This window comes from Protobothrops mucrosquamatus, unplaced genomic scaffold (genome assembly GCF_001527695.2).
Source record: "Protobothrops mucrosquamatus isolate PMUCROS unplaced genomic scaffold, P.Mucros_1.0 scaffold43, whole genome shotgun sequence".
In the NCBI taxonomy this organism is placed as follows: Eukaryota; Metazoa; Chordata; class Lepidosauria; order Squamata; family Viperidae; genus Protobothrops; species Protobothrops mucrosquamatus.
The window spans coordinates 1,068,129-1,090,787 of record NW_015386425.1 but is presented as its reverse complement, the minus strand read 5'-3'; the positions used below and the strand labels follow the sequence as shown (position 1 = coordinate 1,090,787).

General features: G+C 36.9%; 1 protein-coding gene across 2 annotated transcripts in view; it reads right to left on the bottom strand.

Moving 5' to 3' along the window:
- LOC107283586 (cadherin-6) overlaps nt 1–22,659 on the bottom strand; it is a 64,663-nt gene that overhangs the window by 5,646 nt on the left and 36,358 nt on the right. For both annotated transcript variants that reach the window (XM_015811518.1, XM_015811519.1), the window contains 4 exons: nt 20,370–20,557; nt 13,419–13,672; nt 4,772–4,908; nt 154–275 (listed from right to left, as the gene is read on the bottom strand). In XM_015811518.1, coding sequence (XP_015667004.1) covers nt 154–275; nt 4,772–4,908; nt 13,419–13,672; nt 20,370–20,557 — 701 coding nt within the window. The remainder of the gene's footprint in view (nt 1–153; nt 276–4,771; nt 4,909–13,418; nt 13,673–20,369; nt 20,558–22,659) is intronic.

Below are 22,659 nucleotides of genomic sequence, written 5' to 3'. Positions count from 1 at the left end.
GTGGAAAGAGCCATCTAAACCATGCAAAACGCCAGTTACAGTTTGGGCCAAAAAGTGATGAGTTGATTTCATTTACTGTTGCTGACAGTTCCTTGCAACACAAAAGGCACAAAACATCAGATATTTATTTCTTTCAAAACACAAACTGCTAACCTGCTCAGCCTTTGCATTTTCACAGACGAAGGTCTCATAAAACATGACAAACTCTGGGGCGTTGTCATTCACATCCAGAACTTTAATAAATACTGGGACTTGGCTACTTTCTTTTGGGTTGTCTGTAATAACACAAATGGAAGGTATTTTAATATGAGGAGAAAGAGGCTTGCTTGTTGTTGTTTTGTTTTTTCAAGGGAGCAAGACATTGGTGAAGTGAATTCAAGCAATGAGTGATAACATTCTTTTACTGAGAGCACCAGAAATATACAGGACTGACAACGTACTGTCTGAGGGAATAACAAAAGCAGAATAGGCTGGCAGATAAATGGATAGTGTGTTATTTACTGCACCTAAGTGTGACATGGCATACAATCCTGTCCTTCAGAGAATGAGAATGGCTGGGCCTGTCTCCTCTCGTTTTTAGCACCCACTCCTTGAGATAGCTTGCCTCATTCTTCATAATAATATGACTGGTTCAAATTCCATCTTATGATTCCCCCCTCCCTTCCATCTGGTATAGTTCTCTGATATAATGTCACCATAAGAGATCACCATAAATCCATAGGATTCCTTCCTATCTTCCCTTCATCTATATTACGAGGGCAATTTGGAAATAAACCTCCATTTGGTTATCAAAGACAGACACTCGCAGATACAGAACTTTTATTATACACATTAGAAAACTACATTACATTGCTTTTTGACATAATCAGCATTCAAATTGAGGCACTTGTCACAACGTCTTACAAGGTTTGAAATTCCTTAGGGTTGCTCGGCGCCAAATCTGGGTTATATGGGGGGTGATCAAAAACATCCTAAGGGAACTGCTTCAAAAGTTCTTGGGTGCGTCTAGAGGTGTGAGGGCGAGCATTATCGTGAACCAACACCACACCAGGAGTCAGTATGCCCCGACACATGTTATTGATGGCTCGTATGAGTTTTCATAATATTTCACACTAGACTTCTGAATTGATGGTCGAACCACACTCCATGAACTTCACTAGCAGTACTCCTTTGGCATCTTCACATTTGGTGGGATTTTCTATGGTACCACTTCCAGTGTGGTGTTGGTTCACAATTATACTCGCCTGCAGACTGCTAGATGCGCCCAAGAACTTTGGAAGCAGTTCTGTTGGGATGTTTTTGATCACCACCCCCCATCCTATTGTCCAGATTTGGCAACGAGCAACTACTACTAAGGAATTTCAAACCTTGTAAGATGTTATGACAAGTGCCTCAATTTAAATGGCGATTATGTCAAAAAGTAATGTAATGTTGTAGTTTTCTAATGTGTATAATAAAAGTTCTGCATCTGCAACTGTCTGTCATTGATAATTAAATGGAGGTTTATTTCCGAATTGTCCTCGTACTTCTATTGCTACTACTACAAATGAAAAAAAACAAAACAAACGGCAATATTAAGAAGAACCTTTCTTGTAATTCTTGAGATTCTACTGTTTGCATATATGTGGTTGATTAATATAAACAGATAAAAGGGGAATGTGAGTCAGTGATCACGAAGGGTTTAAGGAAAGGGGGCAAGTGGGGGAGGATTTTACTGTTAGAATTTTCATTTTGATTTGAGTAAAATTGAAAGACAAACTTTACCTGCTTATGCTTCTTATCTGTGCTAACATAAACAGAAATCTGACATGCTGTTGCTTGCAACTCTTTTTCCAAGGATGAACTTCAAAGGAAACATTGATATAATATTCACTTTATAGTGGGCAGCTTAATCTTTTCTCTTCATCATATGCAATATGAAATGCTTTGGTCCACTTTACCACAATGAAATTTTAGCTTTTCATTTCCATATTAGTATTCTTCATTTTTAGTCTAGGCCTTAGACAGAACCTATGTGTATCTTAACAGAAATTCTGTTGGAAATAAGTTTTCCTGGAAGCCACAGTGCCTCTTAAAGGCAAATTTCCTAATTTTAGCTCCATTTTTCCATTCACCTTAGCAATAGCAATAGCAATAGCACGTACACTTATATACTTCATAATGCTTTACAGCCCTCTCTAATCGGATTACAGAATCAGCATATTTCTCCCAATAATCTGGGTCCTCATTTTACCGACCTTGGAAGGATGGAAGGCTGAGTCAACCCTGAGCTGATCAGGATCAAATTCTTGGCTATGGGCAGTTAGCCTGCAATACAGCATTCTAACCACTGTGCCACCATGACTCTTCTCCCAATTCCCATTTTTAATAGATAATAGATCTAATAGATAAATTTGAATATGACATTAGTACTCTGTAGACATTGTCTATTACAATTCCTAGCAATTTCACCTAAAATGTAGAAATACTTATTGCATAGAGTTCAATTATCATACTGGCTTAATGCAAATGTTTTATCATGAACTTATAAATGATAATGATCATATTCTGCAAGTTTCAGTTAGTAGTGTAACCCTTACAGAGAAATACATAGTAAGAGCAGGCATCTGAGAAAGCAAAAGGGATTTTGTGGAGAAAAGGAATATGGTGGAGTTTACTCCTTACTACCCATATTACAGTGGGTTTTATTAATATTGCTCTGTATGATTATTGTTATCTGTAACTGATGAATATCTTTTATGTGCAGTTACCTTTAATGGGCATACCATATCTAAGCTATAAAATCTGGGGGTAAGGGCAACAGTAGCAGAGAGAGAGAGAGAGAGAGAGAGAGAGAGAGAGAGAGAGAGAGAGAGAGAGAGAGAGAGAGAGAGATATTTCTGTTTACTGCCATCTCATTATCTTCTAGAATTTTGTAGCCCAGATATAGCAGCTTTATGTTATATAAGAAAAAGAAGATGGCTTAATTTGCTTCAATGCCACATTTATCTCCAGTTGTTCAGATACTACGAACCATGGAAACTTATAATTGTACAGTAATGAATATGTTACTCTTTAATATACTGCAAGGGTTGCTTTTAATCAAATGTACTCTTCAATATCTTCAAAGATGATTTAGATGAGGGAACAGAAGGGGAACTAATCAAATTTGCAGATGACACTAAGCTGGCAGGAATAGCCAATATCCCAGAAGACAAGCTCAGGATTCAAAAAGATCTTGACAGATTGGAACAATGGGCCCTATCCAACAACATGAAATTTAATGTGGAGAAAAGCAAGGTTTTACACCTAGGCAGGAAAAACCAAAGGTAAACAAGTACATATTAGGTGAAACCTGGCTCAAAAACAGTAACTGTGAGAAGGACCTTGGAGTCCTAGTGGACGATCACTTAAACATGAGCCAACAGTGTGCAGCAACAGCCCCCACCAAAAAACTAATACAATCTTGGTTGTATAAACAAAGGCATAGAATCAAAATCATGTGAAGTATTAGTACCGCTTTATAAATCCTTAGTAAGACCACATCTGGAACACTGCATCCAGGTTTGGTCATCACGTTACAAAAAAGATGTTATGCTTTAGAAAAAGTGCAAAGAAGAGCAACTAAGATGATTAAGGGCCTGGAGACAAAAACATATGAAGAACGGTTGCAGGAATTGGGTTTAGCCAGGCTAGAGAAAAGAAGGAGTAGGGGCGACATAATAGCAGCATTCCAGTATTTGAGGAACTGCCACAAAGAAAAGAGATCAACTTATTTTCCAAAGCACCAGAAGGCAAGACAAGAAAAAATGGATGGAAACTAATCAAAGAGAGAAGCAACCTGGAATTAAGGAGAAACTTCCTGACGGTGAGGACAATGGAACAGCTTGCCTCCAGAAGTTATAGGTGCTTCATCACTGAGGTTTTTAAGAAAAGATTGGACAGCCACCTATCTGAAATGGTACAGGGTTTCCTGTTTGAGCAGGGGATTGGACTAGAAGACCTCCAAGGTCCCTCCCAGCTCTATTTTGATTGATTGATCGGATTGCCATTATCATAAAAGATTGCTCCTCCCTCCATCACCTCCATTTGGACAAAACTGGACATAGTGAAGGATGATACATGTGGCTGACATTTTCAAAGACGACAAAACATGAATTTTGCTTTCACTGCAATCTAAATGCCCCGAGGCTAGCTCTTGAAGCATATCTACTTGAAAGTTAGTCCCATCAATAACAACTTTTGCATAAATGGATTTAAGAGTGATGAGCTGGTTTTTTAGTTCTCCTAATTAATTCTGAGCCTAATTAAATTAACAGGGTTTCAGCAGAAATTAGTGGCTTTTAAATTTTATTCTTTCATTTTGGCCAATGCTATAAGACTGAAATTCCCAGGAATGAAAAACATACAGGATTTTTACATTCTCCTCCCTGACATTATATAGTTGTATATTTTTAATCTACTGTATAACTTTTTTTTTTTGCAAATCAGCAACTCCTCACTGATAGTCAATGACCAGAAGAATTCTTCTAGTTTGTTTGATATGAAATGAGGGGCCTGCCTATTTTTTTTTTCTGTACAGGCATTCAGTTGCCTCTTCATAAACTATAGCCAAGGGAAAAATGAGAAAAAATACAGAAACTTTGTTCGGTTTATGTCTTTAAATAACAGCAAGCAACCAAAGCATATGGACCTGACTTCCCTTTCAGCCACGCTTGGCTAGAAGGCTGCACTTGTTAGAGCAATGCTGCTTTTGTGTGTGTGTGTTTGTGTGTTTTTACAGACAACTTACTGATTTCAGCAGCTATTACTGTAATGTTATGCCACAATAACATTTCTCGGTCGAGAGGTTTGGAAGTAAATATTGATCCATTTCCAGAATCAATGTTGAATATTCTGTCCATATCAGTATGCCGATCCACAGAATATCTACAAATAGACAGATAAAAAGTGAGATGCATTTCCATTTCACACTTCTTTTCAATTCCCATTGCTTTCTAAACCTTGGTAGGGAAATCCAATAAACTTGATCTATTTCTCAGCTTAATCCTGTATCCAAAGTCTCATTCTAATTCCTATTCTGTTGGCTTTTGAAAAATGTATTGGAACACAAATATTTAGTCTGTTTATATACTGTTTTGTCTCTAGCGGTCAATAAGCTAAAAAGGGCAGACGTATGCTACTAGAGCTGCATTCCATTATAAAAGACTTGTTTTTTTTTAAACACATACAATTGCAGCTCATGTCACTGAATACAAAGCCATGCTTCCCATACGTATCACATGATCACATGTAACACAGAGATACATAATGTGTTTAGGGCAGGGGCACATGTGTGACACTTCAGCTTCAGAAATTGGGAGGGATCTTTTTTCTAAAAAAAAAAAAAAGACTATCTATGCCTGTACATTGTGGTTGTATGCCTGCACATTGTGGTTGGATTGAAATGTAACCTCTCCCAAATTAGTTGCCTGACATGTTATTTAAAAAAAGCAGAAATGAAGGATAACCACTAATTCCTGGCTTCCTAGGTCCAAGATAAATTGAAAGGGAAGTTCACATGGTTATTGCTTTGAAAACTCTCCAATTGATAGGAATTACAAGATCATACAGTGATTACATATCTATAGCAATACCAATTACAATAAATTACAACTGTTTTGAGTTTCATTAGGATGTAATTGCAGAGTGTGTGTGCATAACAGGTGATGAGTCTGTAATGCAAATGTGCCAGACATTGCAGTAATAGGGAGCATACAAGGTCTGTGTTATGTTTCAGGAGCCCTTATTCCATATGTTATTCCAGAAATTCATAGTGATTATGTGGCAGATAATGGCTGTATAGGAAGGAGAGTTGCTGGCTTGCAGGTACTACAAATTTATAAACTATCATTTGGCCCACTAACATATTCATTCATTCATTCATTTGACTTATATAAAGATTCTAGGCAGCTTGCAATAATCCATAAATACAAAGCTAAAAATAAAGTTACCTCTCTATCCATGAACCAGACCAAAACACTTTTAAAGGTAATAATGCTAAATAGAACTCCTTTAAAACAAGAATTTTAAAGCAGCTTCAGCAATCACAGTAAAGGCTGATTCCATTCTTTAAGGGAAACAATGAAGCCTTCAGAAAGTTAAAGTGATAAATATCATGAGGTTTTTTTTAAGATCAAGGGAAATGAGCTTCAGGGCTTATTTGTTCGTTCATTCATTCATTCATTCATTCATTCATTCATTCATTCATTCATTCATTCATTCATTCATTCATTCATTCATTCATTCCTGCCATGATGCACTAATTAGGTCTCAAGGACAGGAATAGCCAATGCCATTCTCAACCAGCCCTCAAGCCCATCATGAAGACTTTTACCCATCTTGCTCCACATTAAAAACAGTACAGGTAGTCCTTGACTTACATCAGTTCAGTTAGTGACCATTTGAAATTACAACGGCACTGAAAAAAGTGACTTAACCGTTTTCCACACTTACGACCAATGCAGCATCTCCATGATCACGTGATCAAAATTCAGATTTGTGGCAACTGATTCATATTTATGACAAATGAAGTGTCCTGGGGTCATGTGATCTGCTTTTGCGACCTTCTGACAAGCAAAGTCAATGGGGAAGCCAGATTCACTAAACCACCATGCTACTAACTTAACAATTGCAGTGTTTTACTTAATAAGCGTGGCAACAGAGGCCGTAAAATGGGGCAAAACTCACTGAACAACAAACGTCTCACTTAAAAACAGAAATTTTGGGCTCAAATGTGGTCGTAAGTGAAGGATTACCCTGTATTTTGTGACTGTCGGCATAAGTAGTGCTTGCTGTGCTTCATTTGCCTTCTCAGTTGCAATACCTGCCCTAAAGAATAGTCTGCCCCCCTGAGATTCAGAGAGCTTTTACCCTGTTAGCTTTTTGGAAGGAAGTCCTAGCTTTTCTCTGGGGTTCTGGGGTCAGGATGTTCGTGGAAACCATTGTGTATATTTTTTACAATTTGTTATGGGATAATTTTGCCTGCAGCCCTAACTGCTTTGCATTCTATTGTATTTATTTCATTTTGCTGCATTTAATATTTTATGCATTGCTACTTGCTCAGGGTCGCTAGTTTGACATGGGTGGGTTTATAAAGCAGTCTGCAGCTGAGTCCCTACTGGTCTCACCTTCTTTCACACAGTTAATCTTACAGTATGGCAGCCATATCAAAGAGCCATTTCTGTTGAACAGAGATTCTAATAATCGGTGCTGTGACAAGACCAGCTCTAAGAAAAGAGAAGTAGGTGGAAATTAAAGCTTAGCTATGCATTATGTTAACCAAATTATTAAGAGTCATGTGATAGGTGCATAAAAATTGAATGCAGAAGATGTTTGATAGTACTGCATGTAGTCCTTGGTGCTCTCTGAGCTTGATTATCTGCTTGCAGATGTTTCATTAGCAATAGCAATAGCACTTAGACTTATATACTGCTTTATAGCCCTTTCTAAGTGGTTTACAGAGTCAGCATATTGCCCCCCAACAATCTGGGTCCTCCTTGAGTCAACCTTGAGCCGGTGAGAATCAAACTACCGGCAGTCAGCAGAATTAGCCTGCAATACTGCATTCTAACTACTGCACCACCACAGCTCTTCATTATTTAACTAGGTGACAAGATCAGTGGTTTTGAGTGTGGGGTTTGCTCCTGTTTATATGCAGAGGCTTGCCCTGCCTAAGTTGGTGTGCATTTCATTTTCTCTTGATAGTTCTTTGATTGGGCATTGTTTTCTGATTGTTTGCTTAGCTATTATTGTCTCCAGCTGGTTAATTTTTTTAACTGTCTGTTTTGAATGGTGCCTAAATGTGAATTAATCTTATGTGTGTATTGATGACTGATTTGTCTGAATGCTAAGCTTCCAGGAATTCCCTAGCATTTTTGAATTATCTTGGTCTAGGCTGCTCACAGGTGTATCACAGGATGATCACAGGTAAAAAAACAATTGCTAACAGTTGCAAAAAAAATATGCTCACATGTGCAAAAACAAAACAAAACAAAACACCTAAGAACAAAAATCACCAGAACATATCCTTTCCAGCATCTACATCCAGATACTGAAGAATTAACAATCAAGCAGAAAATAATACCTTAATCAAGAAATTATCAAAGGAAAGATCACATCCTCACACCACAGTAGCACAAGCTACTGTGTATAAATAGGGATCTCACCCTACATTTCAGACAACCATTTGTCTAAAATGGTTTAGGGTCAAGCAGGGGGTTGGTCTAGAAAACCTCCAACTCTATTATTCTATGTTCTATTTTACACACACTGATGATGTTAACTAGTCAGATAATGATATATCTGCAAGCAAACTCAGAGAGCATCAAGGATATCACAGTTCAATCCTGAGCTACCTATATTCTCTTCTATTGGAAGTTTGATAAGTACCATAGGACATGTTTTCATCTGGTAAAAAGCATTATATGGCAATGGAGCAGTGGTGGGATTCAAATATGTGAACAACCAGTTCTCTGTGTGGATGCCACTTCTGGAAGTCCATTCTGGGCCTGGGCAACAAAAAATTAGCTAACGGTTCTGCCGAAGTGGTGCAAACCGGCTGAATCCCACCACTGCAATGGAGGATGTTTCTATTGATGTGCGAAAGACTGATTCTTTAATAAGATCATAGCTAAGGGAAAGTTTAAACTTCTTTCTGCTATGATTCCACTGATGATCTTTCCCATGCCTTGTATTTAATTGAAAAAAATTGGGATTTAATTCCTAATCAAGTGATATAACATAACAAGTGGCTAAGCCTTTACGTGTGACTCTGGAGAACCAGTAGGAACATAAGATCTATATTAGAAAAATTAGGCAAAAAACAAACAAACAGAAAGCTTATCTCTCATCTTGCCTAGGAACCAATCAATAATAGTAAAGGTCCTATCTTATTTTTCCCCTATGCTCCCCTTTCTTTTATATTATTGCTGATGATTAAAATAAACCATCACAAGGCACAGAATTAAAGGCTTAGAATTACTACAGCGGTCTGAGAAAATATTAATTTTGTATTTTTTTAACATTAAGAGATGAAAAACGAAAAGGTGGAAGAGGCAAGAGCAGAAAAAGGAAAGGAGGCGAGGTTGTCGTGCAGGAATACAAGCTAATTTGAGGGCTAATCCACATGGAGCTCCCTTTCCATCTATCCTGTTTGCCATCGTTCACTCCCTAGAGACTAAAATGGATGTTCTGAAACTTGAGCTGGCCACAAACAAGGAGTGTATATCGGAGGTGGTGGCCCTTTGAGAGCTGTATGCAACGAAATTTCATTTTGATGTATGCCGATTGGTGTACATTCAAAGTGACAATAAAGTTGTTGTTGTTGTTGTTATTATTATTGTTATTATTATTATTATTATTATTATTATATGCAGATTTACAATAATTAAATATATATTCCAATTATATTGTATATCTTGATCTAGAGCAGCCCAACCATTAGGGCACCAGGGACTAGTTCCATGGAGAGAGGTTTTTCTGCAGACCGGATGGGGCCTGGTTTCATGTGCTATCTGCATCCCTACAGATGGGACTTTGCTTCTTTGTGGGGCCTGGTTTCTGGCATGTTGAGGTTTGGTGCCGGTCCATGGACTGGGGTTTGGGGACCCCTGATCTAGAGGATATATTTGATCAGTTATCCTGTCACTAATTTTATTCTGTTTAAAGAATCCTAGGTCTCTTTTGGTCAAAGGCTGCTAATTTGGTTGAGCCGCTGATGACTATGACTGAAAAGATTATAGCCTATTAAGAATTAAGCTGACAACATCAAACTTGTTTGTACATTTTATAAATTACTATGTGTGTCTGTCAGACTGTAGAATTTTATTCTTTTTAAATCCCGGGAAATGGTTAAATTGGAAGATATAATTTGTAATTGCTCAAAGCTTTGCTGTACTTGGAGTGAACAGACAAGACAAATGATCGGGGAATGTTGAGACAGCATCTGGTCAGTAAATTTCAGGAACAGCCATTAATTTATTTGCTGATTATCATCTTCTTACCCTTGTTTCAGTGTTTCAATTACATTTTTTTCACAATGTTGGAGAGACATTTTTGATCACATCTGAAGAGCTAAATTTCAGTTGAGCTGGTTCTTATCTTCACATTTTTATTCTGATTGAGATTTTCTTTCAGGCATAGATTCCATTGTAAATGACTATGACAAAGTTCATTCGGAGCTGTGACTGGTTTAACAGTTGGCTTTGATTTTGGCCAAAAATATGCGGAACAACATTTTTCCTGTGATGGGATTGACTCCCACTCTATTCATTTTTTTTGGGGGGTGGGAACAGAAACATTGTGAATAGACTAGTAATTAAAGTGACTTTCCTGCTATGGTTCAGAAGTTGTAGCTACTTCTCAAGGTATCATTGTTTTCGTCCACTTTTATTTTTTGACAGTTCTTAAAGTATTTTTTCCCTTCCTTTTTAAGTAAGTTTGAGTCTTACTGGATCGAGCAGCTGTAGCTAGCAGGCAGATAAAAAAAATAGACTGAAGTGGATTGAAGCCTGAATCATACTTTTGTTCCATCAGTCGTTATTGTGTTACGTGTATTGTACTAAGTCCATGCTTAGCAACCACAATTGAGACTGGCAACTCAGTCACTAAGCCCCATGGTCACTAAGTGGAAAATCACACAACAGTGATGGACTTATATCATCACTTCTCATTCAGTCCTTAAGGAAACATCAGGGAATCATGACATATGATTTTGCAGGTAGTCCTCAACTTACAACAGTTCACTTAGTGACTGTTCAAAGTTACAATGGCACTGAAAAAATGACTTATGGCCATTTTTCACACTTATGACCATTGCAGCATCCCCATGGATACGTGATTTACATTCGGACGCTTGATAACTGGTTCATATTTATGACTGTTGCTGTGTCCTCTTGTGATCCCCTTTTGCGACCTTCTGACAAGCCAAGTCAATGGGGCAACCAGATTCACTTAACAACTGGGTTACTAACTTAACCACTGCAGTGATTCACTTAACAAATGTGGCAAGAAAAGGTCGTAAAATAGGGCAAAGCTCACTTAACAAATTTCTCACTGAGCAATATAAATTCTGGGCTCAGTGTGGCCATAAATTGATGACTACCTGCATCTCCATGTTCTCCATTAATTCTGCTTGTTGCAAGCTGCTTATGATTGGGATGCTGCAGCAGTTGTCAATGCAAGGACTGACCACACAGCTGTTTATTTTTAATACTGTCATAACTCTGAACTAAGCAGTCGGCAAGCAAAGGCTACCTGTATGTCCGTTACATATAGTTGCATTGCTCTGTTTATTCAAGCTCGGATTGGTGCATCACCCCTGCATTCTATGAGCTCCTTGAAAAACGAAGTAAAATGTTGTTATTCGGTGCTTTTCCTTCATAGCAATGCTCCTTGAGCCAAAGGACAAGGACCTCATTCCAGCTAGAACTAGAAACTGTCGCTTCTAATAGTACATCATGCTACTATGCCCAAAAAAACATCCAGCCGCCAAGTAGATGGGGGAAATGGCAACTAAAATGCTATTCTATTGACAAACGTACCTGCCACTCAAATCTGTTCATGCCAAAGGCAGGTTTTTACAAAGCTGGTTCCTTGGAGATCTTCTCTTAATTGCTTTCTTAAATACAGCATCCTTGTGTTTAATGCAACTGCAAGTTGAATAGATTTCTGGGTCGACAAGACGTCTATGTGAGTGGGGGGGGGGTTTCTCCCCTTTCTCACTAAGCATTTATATAATGCCATTATGAAATATTCTTTAATGGGAGATCAAAGGACTTTCAAACTGACAGTGCTCCATGATTAGGTTTTTCTTTTTAAAGCCACAGTTAAGAAGGGAAAAATTGAGGGTTTTCAATGTAACACCCCGCGTCTGAAGGTTTTATTCCTAACTGTCAAAGGAAACTGACAAATAAGTGACAAGTAGTACATATAATGGTCTAATTGCCCCCTCCCTCAAGCTGAGAGGAAAAGTTAGAGCTAGCATTTACACTTGAAATAGGGTATGCACTGGTGGTGGTGGTGGAGAATGTAAGTATTGTTAGCATAGAGCAGCCTTTATAGATCTTGGAAGGTACAAAATAACATTGTACAAAAAGGCCCTTTTAGATCACATTTTATTGCAGGCATGCAGCTTGTATGGAAGCACAGCCCACTTCCTTCATCTCTCTTCTGGCATATTTTTTTTTTCTTTGTTTGTCCCTAACTTCATTTGTTTTGCCCGAGTCTGTTTTTATACATATCCTTCCATTTTCATCCTTCTCTTTTTAATGACCTACGTGGCATCTCTCTTTTCATTTTTTAATTCCAGTTGTTGCCCACAGTGGGGAGATTCTTTCATTATGCAATGAATTAATGTCATTCACATAATTTTATTGGGCAGAGGGAAATCCAAACATCATATTCCTTCATGATTTTTCCATGGTTTTCCACCACCCACCATTCCCCCCTCCAGTTTTATTAAGGAAAGGATAACTATCCATCTAGCTAGCCATCTCCAACTAGGAAGCTCTCATAGATGTTGGACTATAATTTCCATTTTTCTCAGCCACCATGCACAATGTTGTGCATGTGCATATTGAGAGGAAATTATAGAGGTAGTCCTTGACTTATAACACTTCACTTACTGACTGGTCAAAGTTACAACAACACTGAAAAAAAGTGACTGATGACCCTTTTCCACACTTACGACCATTGCAGCATCCCCATGGTCACATGATCAAAATTCAGATGCTTGGCAACTGCCCCATATTTATGACGGTTGCAGTGTCCCAGGCTCATGCGATCCCCTTTTTGTGACCTTCTGATAAGTAAAGACAATGGGGAAATCGGATTCACTTAACAACCGCATTGCTAACTTAACAACTGCATTGATTCACTTAACAACTGTGGCAAGAAAGGTCGTAAAATGAGGCAAAATTCACTTAACAACTATCTCACTTAGTGACCAAAATTTGGGCTCAGTTGTGGTCGTGAGGGCTACCTGTAATTTAATTTCTTGCTTGCTGCCCAACAGTAGAAAGATGTGGAAACTGTGGAAGTAAGGAAGGAAAAAAGGAAGGAAGGAAGGAAGGAAGGAAGGAGAGAGGGAGAGAGGGAGGGAGGGAGGGAGGGAGGGAGGAAAGGGTAGAAAGGAGGGAAGGGTGGAAGGAAACTCTTTTACAATACCATAGAATGATTTTAGTGTTTTGTCTCACTTTGTATTCCCCACATACAGTATATTGAAAAGGGGAGGAATCCAATTCACTTTTCATATATCTACTAAGTCATTTTACCAAAGCACCTGTGTGCATTGGCACATGCTTTCAGGTCCCCCTTTATTACAATAATAGTTTCTCATCATACTGCTGCCTTCTCAACTGACTCTTGTCAGTTGGGTACCTCTGGTCTGGTATGCTTACTTGATGGGGTTCTTTGCACTGTCAGGATCCCGTGCCGTTACAGCACCTATGACGGTGTTTATCAGGACATCTTCCTTTGCTTCTAATATATAAGCTGGTCTGCTGAAGACTGGAGGTTCATCTACATCCTCTAGTTGAATTCTGACAGTAGTAATGTCCTTGAAGGGTCCCAGATAGAGGAATTTGGGATCCACATGAGGATTGCTAGCTTCCACTTTCAGAGTAAACTGTCTCCGCTTTTCAAAATCCAAAGCCTGAGAAGAGAAAATATATATATATATATTATGAAGAAATTTGAGAAAGCATCCAGAAAGACCTGTCAATTAGAGAAACCTCGAGTTGCATTGAATGAGCTTATGTTGTATAATTTAAACTCAAGCTTCACAATTCAATTCAGAATGAACATCCCTTGAATACAACGGAAAACATAAATGTCTGTTTTGACTATAGTCAAAGAAGACTTTAATGACCCATTCCCTAACAACCATCTCTTTGTCACTATAAACTGATGGATGTGCAGTCTAAAGGCTCAATTTGGAAATAAAAAAGATGTCTAAGGCTAATCAGACTTAAATAACTTGCTTTTGTAATCACTAGCAAGCAGTATAAAGGTGTAATTGAACACCTGACGGGCCTTGCTGCATGGTTGATTATTTCCATTCTATTCGGTATCTCATGAATTGTGCAAGTATATGCAAAATGTCTACAGTATATCTGTAATTCTCCCCTTCTGAAAACTCTGATTTACGATAAATTCTGATTTAAGGTTTGTCCCACTCTAGACGAGCAAAAATATTTAATTATTAAACTATCTTACTGTATTAAGATTTTGAAACAAAAAATGGTTGATTACTCATAACAACTATAATCTATGGTGAAAATTTTTGGCATCCAGAATCTGGTACTAAACACTGCTGGGATGTGATGCAAAATAGTGAGAGGTTCGGCTTCTTATTGGAAGCACAAATAATATTTCACTTTTAGCAAATTGTTAATGGCATCAGCTTTGTTTAAGTCAACAGAATGATGTTGACACACTTAATTTACAGGATGTCAAGAGTATATACTGGCAGGAGTTCAAATTGACACTTTCCCATCTTTTCTGAAATGAACATTCCCAAATAGGTTTGCGAGGCTCTGTCAGATTCCTTGCCATAACAGAACATCTCCTCACAAATGAGAAAATACAGTGTTCATTTGGAATTGCCCTTTCTTTTCCTTAAAAGCACATCCCCCCCCCAAATAGTACACTGGGAATGCAACTGAGTGCGATATGTGCAGTCAAAAGCAATCAAGTGTAATATTGAGTAAATTGGTGCAGCAGAAATGCTATCAGCAAGCCAAATGATAACCATCTTGGTTTTTTTTACTTGATTGCTTACTAACAAGTGCTGATGGTGAATTAATGATTCTATAGAAGTAGCTGAAGAAATCTGCCTTAATGGCTTTTGCTGTCCACAAGATTATTGTGCATCAACCTTAATGGCATCTACTTGGTTTGCCCATGACCCATATACTTGATGGTAGATAATCGTTATAGTGCCATCAGTGAAAAGCACTATTTCCAGTTTTATACTTGGACAGTAGAAGAGAATCAAAGTAGAAAACTAGGAACTAAGGAGGTTGCCATGTAAGTTTCCGCTGATTTTGGTAAACAGATGTGTTACAGGCAAACCTTTTATGATTAAAGGTTTTTATGTTTTTCATCATAATATTTGTAGCTCAGGATTGAAGTGAGGAATCCTTGGTGCTCTCTGAGCTTGATTGTTTTCTCTTGGACATTCATTACCCAAACTAGGTAACATAATCAGTACTCTGATTATGTTATCTTAGTTTGGATAATGAAACCTCTGCGAGAAAACTCAGAGAGCACCAAAGAGCATTCAGTGAGTTTGTAAATAAAGACACATAAGTTGTTTGAATGAACAAAGAAACAACTGAACTACCTCTTCAATGTCCTACTACTTCTGGAAGTGGAAATATGTCTGTGACGAGGGGTAATTAGACAACTACCTCATGCAAACTGAGCAGGTAGAAGAAATATCCTAAGTGTTTTAGCCATCATGTCTCAAATTCTATACTTAAGTTGTATAAAACATGGTCAAAGATTTTCTTTTTTTCAGAACCAGATACAAGGGTATACTCATTTCCATGCACACATCTATTCAGCTGATATCATGGTTAAAATTTAAAAATATATTTTCTTATGAATTAGAAATATTAGTTGGCTGCTATTTACAGACACAATGCCTTTTAGAGAGTTTGGACTGAAGTAGGCTGATATTTATAACCTTATTAACGTTACTATATATTTGTAAATGAGATTAATGCAACTCTTTCTGATATCAACAGTCATAATTTCTATTAAATAATTGCTCTGGGAAACAAAAAAGCAAAAGTCAGTGGGACAACATACATTTGCTTACTAACTGAATTATATGGGAAACCAAAAATTAATATACAGCATTTAACATGTATAAAATTGTAGCATTAATATGCGTTTTATATTTGTAATGCTGACAACACAAAGCATTTCAATGTATAATGTTCAGTATTATATGTTTTGACACACAGAGTGACACTCAGAGACTATTTTACTCTGGCCTCCATATGTAGGAAAAATCGTGCATGTGAAGAATTCTAAATTGTAACTGAAAACACTAACCTGGTTCACACAAATGCTAAAACATGGTTTGGGACTGTTTGATTCCAAACAACGCTAAGCAAAGTATTGGGCTTATATGCTCTTTTGTGATCAATTTTCCATTCTAAAATTTCAAATTTAGCCGTATGCTCAAAATATAGATTTTTTTTCAAATCTAATTTACAGAGTATTTCAGACTTTGAATCTATTGATTAGGTAATGTCTTAAATGAGAATCTTGGGTTTGAACCATATATATATATTAATTAAAGAAGTAGGGAAGTAGAAAAGCCTGATGTTTTCCTTGGCTCATTCTGACTCATCCAAGAATCCTAAAGCATGGTCGCATATCATTTGTAAACAAGCACAAGAATTGTCCTGCATATAGTAACAAATATATAAAACTTTTATTTTCAGAAGATAATATTTACCACCTTATGTCTTCTCTTGTGAGTGGTATTTTGCCAGCTTATTTAATTATGTTAAGCATTCGGATACATGAAGGTTTTTTTTTATCCTTTTAGTAATCCTTATGGTAGCTATAAGAGGGACACCATTATTAATCCTAAACACTGCTTGTTCAGTTTGTTATTCTGTTCAACTTGCTTTTTTGATGGCTGAAAGGCTACTTTTAAATATGCTTGTCTGTTTGTTCTAGGGTTTGGAAAAGGTTGGTAAAAATACATGCTAACAAATCACCCTGTGACTCTGAATCTCTCCTTATCAGGCAACAACACTTGAGAGCCTTTTTCTATCAGCCAAAAACACTTGTGAGCCTTTTTCAGTTTTTAGCCTGAGACCTCTGAAATGCCCATGCGCGTGGAGACATTGGAAATATTTATTATTTATTTGTTAAATTTATTGGCCTCCCATCTCTCCATGGGGCTGCTCTGAACAGCTTACAACAGTTAAAGCAGAAAAGAAAAATGCTTTAAAAATGTGAGTGTAACAAAAGCAAAGCAATGAAACAATGAAAATCAACAATGAAAGTACCAAAATATGAATTAAAAGATAGGCAGAGGGAATGGGGCGCATATAAGCATCCATTGCTCAGTTCTTACCCTCAGTATCCAACTATTTTTTATCTTGATTGAAGAAGGGTAAGGGTTAAGGTTAGGGAAGAAGGATAAGACTGTGGAAATAGTTATTTATTTAAGGCTACATATCTCCATGGCAAGCAAATGTATTGCATGATATATCCTCGATGCCCTACTTCGTGCAGTATCAGCTGTCACCAATCATTTATGTTGCCATCATTTTGACAGTCTACTGTAGCAACTAATTTAATAAACAAATAATAAATGCATATCTTCTGCATGGGGCTAGCTCTGAAGTTTAATAGAAAACTGAAATTGGTGCAGAACGCAGCTATCGTCTACTGGTAGGCATAGGCATAGTACAGGCATAGTTAAGTAGCTCCTATATTGTAGGACTTCCACTCAGTTTCTGATTTCCATTGAAAGTGTTGGCTTTATCCTTTACAGCCCTACATGGCTTGACTCCTCTGTATCTATGTGTGCTTTCTCAGTTCAGTATGCTGTTCCCAATTGGAGATGTCTCTGGTATACAGATGGGGGTCCAAGACAATGTTTCTTGGTGCGGATGTTTAATTTGTGTGGAGAAGTCAAACTTGCACTGATCCCTGTACTTTGGTGTTAGCCCAGTGAAGACTAGACTATTCCACAGGGTATTTGAGGGCTGACATCCAGGTTTGAAGGGTATCTATGTGACTACATGGCTTTATCGTTTGGTTTTATCGATGTAATGTTTTTACTATGTTTTGGTTTTGTATTTTATTAGTTTGTTGTTGCTTCATTATAATAAATTACTGTGAAGCCCGAGATTCAATGGATTACAAATCTAATAAATCAATGGCACATGTGTCTTCTTGGCACTTCTTGGATACCAAGGCCATCAACTTAGACAGCGAGGACTTTAAAGTAAACAACACTTTGTACCAAATGAAGGCAAATATGCATGCCCCAGGATAATGTTTCAGGATCCAATCACCACAGGATAACCGACCCAGGTTGGTTCCTGTGACATTTTGTACCATCTAAAAAATTGGATGTACCTTTGGATTTCACTCTACTTTCATTCCAGGGCAATTAAATGATTCCCCCCCATTTATGAACCCTATAAATATATATGCATATGATTCAAATCCTTAACCATAATTCATAGTTTGCTCAGGGCCTCTGGCATACAAGCAAGCATATTCCACATTTAGCTTTCACCAGAACAGTTACTGCAGATGGAAGTTTAGAAATCCACAAATGGAAGTTTAGAAATCCACAGGACTGAGGATTTCAATGCTAGAATAGATTCTGAAGAGTCTCCATTGGGTACATTCAAGAGATGATAGGGCAGTGTGGAAATACAGTATACTAGCCCAAATTAATTTTGTTGCATCTCCCTGGGTCTTGAAATTAACTGCCACAATAGAGGTACTCTGAAAAATATGTCAGAGAAATTTCATGGCCTTTATCAGGAAGGGAGTTACAGAATGCTTTTTTTTTAAAGCAGGCAAGACATGGCTTATTATCTATTAATTTTCTTACAACATTGTTCATTTATGTTACAATTTTTATAGCTCACCCCAATCAAAAGACTTTAGACAAGTCACAATAGAGTAAAACATATATAAAAAGCTAAATCAATTAGGATAGACCAGCTCGCCCAGGACAGATGCCAGTAATATTCAATTAGGATTGAAAGGTTGCTGAAATTATAAATATAATGCTAATGTGGTCTTTCTAGTCAACTCTAAGGCCATAATATAATTTTATTCTGTATCATATTGTACGATGCCAAAGGGCTTGGTGATTGCTCAAAAGGATATAAAAGGTGTAATTAGTTTTAAATGATAATGAAATAAGAACAAGTCACCCATAAAAAATACTTGAGTATTCAGATGCAAATTGTGGTTTTGTCATCAAGCCATCTCAAGATTCTTTTTTTTCCTTGGTGGCATTCTATCTTCAACTTTATAACTCAAGCTTTTAATTTACCTTTGGCATTCTCATATGGATTTCCGGATTCAGTGCATAACTGGAAGGGATCTAATTAGTTTACAGTGAAAATGTTAAGGTATATCACCCTTATGAGAAATGCTAGTATAAGACTGGAAGCGAATCTATGATCCGTTAAATGAAATGCTTGAAATGGTAGTTCAGTTTTCATTTTTCTACTATTGCTCCTTATTATATTTATTTATTGCTTTCAGGATTTAGCTTCCCCTCCCTTTTTTAATCAGTGTGTGAATCTGGGATATGGAAAAAAAAATACTGTATTTCTCTCCTGAGGTTTTGAGTAATTACAGCCTAAAGAAGGTTTTGCTCTCTTTTATGTAGAGATTAATAGAGCTAAATTTACAAAATAAGAAAGCTGCAGCTGGTAAGTCTTGTTCTTCTTTGCCCTTAAATAATTTTTAAATTATGGAACAGATAAAGCTCTGTATTTGCACACATCAACTGTTTAAATACAGGAGGGTATTTTATGTTCACTTATTTTTAATGTGCTGCACTCTGAATTGTTAATTGATTAATTCAACAAGATTCTGTTTAATGGATGACTTTATCCTTGTGGAATTAGAACTGTCACCAAAGATCTTTTATATATTAAGGATCTTACCCAGAAGATACATTAAAAATGAGGATATCTTTCTGGATAAGACGTACAGTCCTCTTAGTGACATAGTTGCTAAATCCCTTTTATCATTAATATACTTTGTTTTGCCTCCTCTTTAATTTTAGTTGTGTGCAGATTGCATGTGTGTGTGTGTGTGTGCATGCATTTATATTTGGCCTGTGGATGTTTGGTTTTATAACATTTGAAATTTTTTCCACTGGTATTTATTCCCTGACAACCTGTTGTTTTCTGCAACATTCCCATGAAATTAGGATATATTGGGAATTATTTAAACATTACTTTCTATTCGAAACAAATGTGAAGTGGCAAAAATGATGAGAACGAACGTAACAACTGAATGTAAAGATATTCCTTGCATACCTGTGAAGTATAGAATTTTGAAATAGCCACATCCCAGCAATTATTCTATCAGGTTTAGCTGAAAATATTTTCGGAGACTATGCCAAGGTATTCAGAACATACACAAGGACTGCAACGTAAAACCTAAAGGATTTTTCCTCCCTAAGTATCTTGCATGAGATCGTACAACTGTAGGGATCCTATCAATATTATTTAGTTGGTTTCTGAATCCAAAAGATCTTTTGTTTAAGAATATCTTAAAAACTTCATTTTGCGTGCCACAATAAAAGCTGGAATAAAGCATCTTAGAATACACACCTTTTTTACAATTACAATGCCTTCTTGCGTTTCCTTGTCTGTAGTCATCCCGAACATTTCTGAGCCATCTCCATCAAGAATGTTATATTCCATCTCAGCATTTGGACCCACATCAGCATCATTAGCCTTTATTCGTCCAATCGGTGAATTAAGGGGTGCAGATTCTGGTATTTTGAATTGATAGGCACCTAAAGGTAAAGAGGTGGAAAGGTCCATCAGACAGTTAACATTATTTCAGCATTTTTCAACAACCTCTTTAAATTTTCTTGTTATATCTTTTAACTGCCTGTATACACATTGACAGATACTACTAGATTGCTTCTCCTTTAGAAATAGGGAAGACTTCCTGCAAATCTGTGGCCTGGCTCACATGACATGCTTCAAAGCATTAGGCAGTGCTGGGGTTTAGGGTTATGTGAGTATTATAAGCTATTAACCCATATAATTAACTAGATGTTATTAGTCTTAACCTCAAATAGCTACTAATTTGCTTGTGGCTAAATAAATTCTCCACCATGCAAATAACTCACCATAATCATTTGTTTCTTCTTGGTGGCTCTTTAGACTGTCAAACTATCTTTCCTATACCTATTTAGAGGGGCCGGGGATCAAATTTGGCATCATCTGCATGCAAATCATGTGATCTAAGACAAAAGGGTCCTTCCCCTCACCAATATTGCTCTGCCAAACAAGCTCCATGATTAGTTATGCAAACCAAAAAGTGCACAAGCATTAAAATGTGGGGTTTATATAAATAAATCTGGTTTAAGAATTCTTTAATTGCAGTAATATGATGCATGACGATTATCCAACTGGTGACTATAATTCATGGTACTTTACTTTGAGCAACTTGCCATAATGGCAGTTGCAGACTGAAGAGAGAACTCTTGCTTTTGAATCCTGCCACTCGACAGCACTACTAGTGGCAGGGAGATGGTACTACATCTACTAATTTAGCATGAATCAGTGACACAAAGAGCAAATCTGGCTCAATTTATTCTTTCAGTTTGAAGAGGTTTTGTTCTTTATACTTAAAGGGAACTATTTTTAACTCATTTTTTTTTGCAAACTTGCCACACAGACAAGAACTCAGAAACTGTTCAGTCACTGAACCTGTTAGGATAGAGAAGTGTGCACAGTCCAACTTGGGCAAGTGCTTTATCTATAGGTATTATCTTTTCTTTAAAGTTAATTTCATCCTTGCCAAACTGTTCTCTTTTCCTTGATTCCTTTTTAGTACAACATAAGAAGCCATTTTTTTACCCAAACAAGAAAATAAACTAAAGACATTTATAGATATCAAATAAAAGTATGCAATATATTCAAATAATCAAAAGTTGAGTGCAACGTTTGCAGTGCTGCACTGCAAATGACCCACAGATACTTTGCTGGGGACTATTTTGTTATTGTGTCTCTGTATTGTTGTCTTACAGATTCTGCAAAGCCTGAGGCATCATTGGAGCATCTCACATTATAAAGAACTCATGTCAAAAGGAGTTTCCTGTTCCCTGTACCCACAGGCTGATATTTGTCCTATATTATGAATATTTCTTCAGCGGGAAAAAAAGGAAAATAAATTCATTTCTCGTATTTTTCTCTCCTGAATTCTTTTTCCTTGTAGAAAAAAGTACTTGTCAATGTCTACTTGGGCAGTAGTGCTTTACAATGCATGGAGAATTCCTTGCCTCTGGAAAGCAAATATGTCAGGCAAAAGGATTCTAATCCAGCCTCCTCCCAAATGGGTAAGTGATCTATTAGTGGTGGATCTGTGTGAGATTTCCACGGCATTTGGCAAAAATAAGAGCCCAGGATGAAACAAAAAAAAAAGTATCTTATGCAGGTGACTTAATAGTGAAAAAGGGAGACAAAAATAAATGATGTAGACATAGGTTAACAATTGGACTAATTTTCCCTATTATATTTGAATTGGTTCCTATGTGATTTCTTTTGATCCTTTAAAGTAGTACATTATAGCACCAGAATAGCTAAAAAGAAAACTCTTATGAGTAATTGCCAGTAGTTAGGAACAGTTTGTTGATGTGAACTAATCAGTACTTTGAATAACAAGAAAAATAGAAAGTTGGTTTTTTTTAAGAAAAAAGAGAAATAAACTGAAAAATAGAGGAAAAAAGTAGGGAATGGCTTTCCCACCACGCAAAGAGAGAATAAAATTCTATATTAGGATAACTAGTTACTTAACATTTTAACAATATGTTGGCAACTATAAGGACTAAATCTCCTTTTTAATGAAATATATGAATTCAAAGAAGATAAATACATTACAAATTAG